The sequence below is a fragment of the Pteropus vampyrus genome, unplaced genomic scaffold (assembly GCF_000151845.1).
Source record: "Pteropus vampyrus isolate Shadow unplaced genomic scaffold, Pvam_2.0 Scaffold23, whole genome shotgun sequence".
Classification (NCBI taxonomy): Eukaryota; Metazoa; Chordata; class Mammalia; order Chiroptera; family Pteropodidae; genus Pteropus; species Pteropus vampyrus.
Genome location: NW_011888804.1, coordinates 3173104 through 3175459, shown reverse-complemented (window position 1 = coordinate 3175459; position 2356 = coordinate 3173104). Strand labels below are relative to the sequence as shown.

The window sequence follows — 2356 nt, the reverse complement described above, 5'->3', positions numbered from 1 at the left end:
CCAAGCAGCTCCACTTCTGCTTCGGCTTCCATAAGGTTTTATTTTAGGAAATAGTTTGGCTGCTTAAAAGAAAACAAAATTCCAAGACCACTGATCCCCCGAATCCCTCCCAGCCTGGCATCTGACTGTGATGACGTCTCTTATCCCAGACATTATGTCCAAGCGAGGCCATCCAGGTCGTCCGGACAGTCTGTTCACAGTTACTTCGGCTCCCTCCGCCCTTAGCCGCTGTGGTTCTGTTAACTTAGGGTCCCTTCCTGTCCCCAGACGGCACCATCAGCTCCAGCTCCATCCTGCTGGCGCAGTCCCTGCAGCACTGCGTCCGTTCTCAGACCTGCTCGGCCACAGACCTCTTCTACCAGGGCGGCTCCCGGACGCTGAGAGAGTGGCTCGGCGTGGCCATCACACGGACGCTGCACCAGGGCGAGGAGAGCCTTCTGGAGCTGACGAAGCAGATCTGCTCTTTCCTGCAGGTAAAAGGCTGGAGCCCGAGTGGCCCTCAACTGGGAATCCAGTTTTCAATCAGGTGGCTTTCGGGCTTGCTAAAAATGACAGTCTTTCTTCCTCTGCGTTGGTCTCCTTTGCGATGCTCTTCTGCCCTGTCCCATCATACTGTCCTTCCTCTGGAGCGCTTTCTTGTCCCCCGAGCCCTGACAGCGTGTGCCTCGGCTGTGTCCTTGACCGGGATCTGGGAAGGTGAAGTGCGCCCCTGAGCTGAGCCTGTGGCTTTCCCTGTTCATGTCTCTGCAGACAGCACCAGAGCAGTTCCCCTCCGAAGAGTTTCCCATTTCCGAGTCCAAGGTCAACCTGGACGTTAACTTCCCTGGGGCGGCTTTCGTCGTTGTGTCTTGCAAAGAAAGTCAGTCTGGATTTCGCAAAGAGTAAGTCGCCCAGAGGGTGGTGGTGTTGGGGAGAGAAAAGCAAAGTGGATTCTGGTGAAACTGACGGAAGAAAAACTCAAATTTTTTTTTCTTTAATGCTTACTATATTTGAAAATAATTTACAGTTCTTCCCGTATCTCCCTATTTTGGAAATCAGTCTTTGTAAAGAATGACCTTCTGAAATGTGGCGGGGGTGACTTAGGCATGCCCAGTTCTCACCCGCCTCCTGACGAAGCATCTGTTGACTCCCCCTGGCGATCGTGGTGGACTCTCCTCACACCCGTCCCTCCTCCTCAGCTCCTCCCTGTACAAGGCGCCATGGGCGCGAGTGCTCGTGTACGGGCTCGGCCACAAAGTGAAGCGGAATGGCCAGCTAAACCTCATCGAGGCCGTCTGCTACCCGCGGGACGCGTCTCCGGCCAACACCGGGCTCACGCCGCCTCCCACCACCAACCAGTACCCTTCCGTGATCCTCTCCACAGACAAGGTCCACATCAAACTGGGTAAATCCTGATTAGCTCATGGTAATAAGAACAGCTCGAAGTCATCCTTTGCTTTCCTTCTTTTCAACAATAGAAAGGGTTTTGTACCTTGTACCTTGCTGTGGTCCAGTTTCCCATGGGTAAAGAATGGGGCTGCTTGGGGCGGCGGATTTTAGACGAAGTGGATGAAAAGAGCTTGTGTCCTGCCTAGATGAGGCCTGGCAGGTGCTTCCCAGACCCCAGTGGGGATTTCTTGTCCTTCCACAGTGTGTGTGGGGACACCTGCAATTTAGGTTGACCCAAACAGAGCAGTCTCGTCATTTAGCGCTGATAATCCAAGCTGCCTTTCCTCAAGTCCTCATTAAAACCAGCTTCTCGGGTGTGATGCGGCTCCCTGGGGCGTGGGCCTCCCATGAGCCTATCTCCCCCATCTAAGTGGTAAACAGCCCTGAGGCCAGGCCAGGAAGCCCGGATGGTCTCGTCTCTCCGGCATCTTTTGTTAAACCTCCCTGGACTTAGTTTAGATCAGGACTCCATTTCTAAATCGTGAAGCTGTTGCTGACTGTCCGCTTCAGGTACCGCACCAGCTGGCTAAGTAAACACGCAGAGGAGAGGAAAACCTTGTCTTAGAATCCCTGGGTACATTCGACAAGAAAAGACAGACACAGTTGCTAAAGGCAATTGTAAGATACATGGGTCTTGGCTTCTCCGTGGGCCCAGTCCAAGGGACATTACATCTTTAGGGAATGAGATGATTGGACATTTCTGAAATGATTTGGTCATTACTAAACAATTTGATCATCTCTTTTTATTGGGGTCCATTTTTTCGTAGTATTTTGCCTATACTAGCTGTTTTCGAAACTCTGTATTAAACACGGAAAATCTCTATCATTCCCCAGTTACCAGCATGTAAACGTTCACCCCAAAGTACAGACCAGTCAGCAGTGGTTCCCCCCGACTTGACCCCTGAAGCCTGGTTTATGTCTGACCGGT

At 52.1% G+C, this 2356-nt stretch overlaps 1 protein-coding gene across 1 annotated transcript in view; it reads left to right on the top strand.

The window, feature by feature from the left end:
* The window catches only part of HECTD4 (HECT domain E3 ubiquitin protein ligase 4), a 169583-nt gene that overhangs the window by 142813 nt on the left and 24414 nt on the right, over positions 1-2356 (top strand). Inside the window, exons 57-59 of the mRNA XM_011356054.2 lie at positions 249-473; positions 751-881; positions 1179-1384. Of these exons, the coding sequence (XP_011354356.1) occupies positions 249-473; positions 751-881; positions 1179-1384 (562 nt within the window). The remainder of the gene's footprint in view (positions 1-248; positions 474-750; positions 882-1178; positions 1385-2356) is intronic.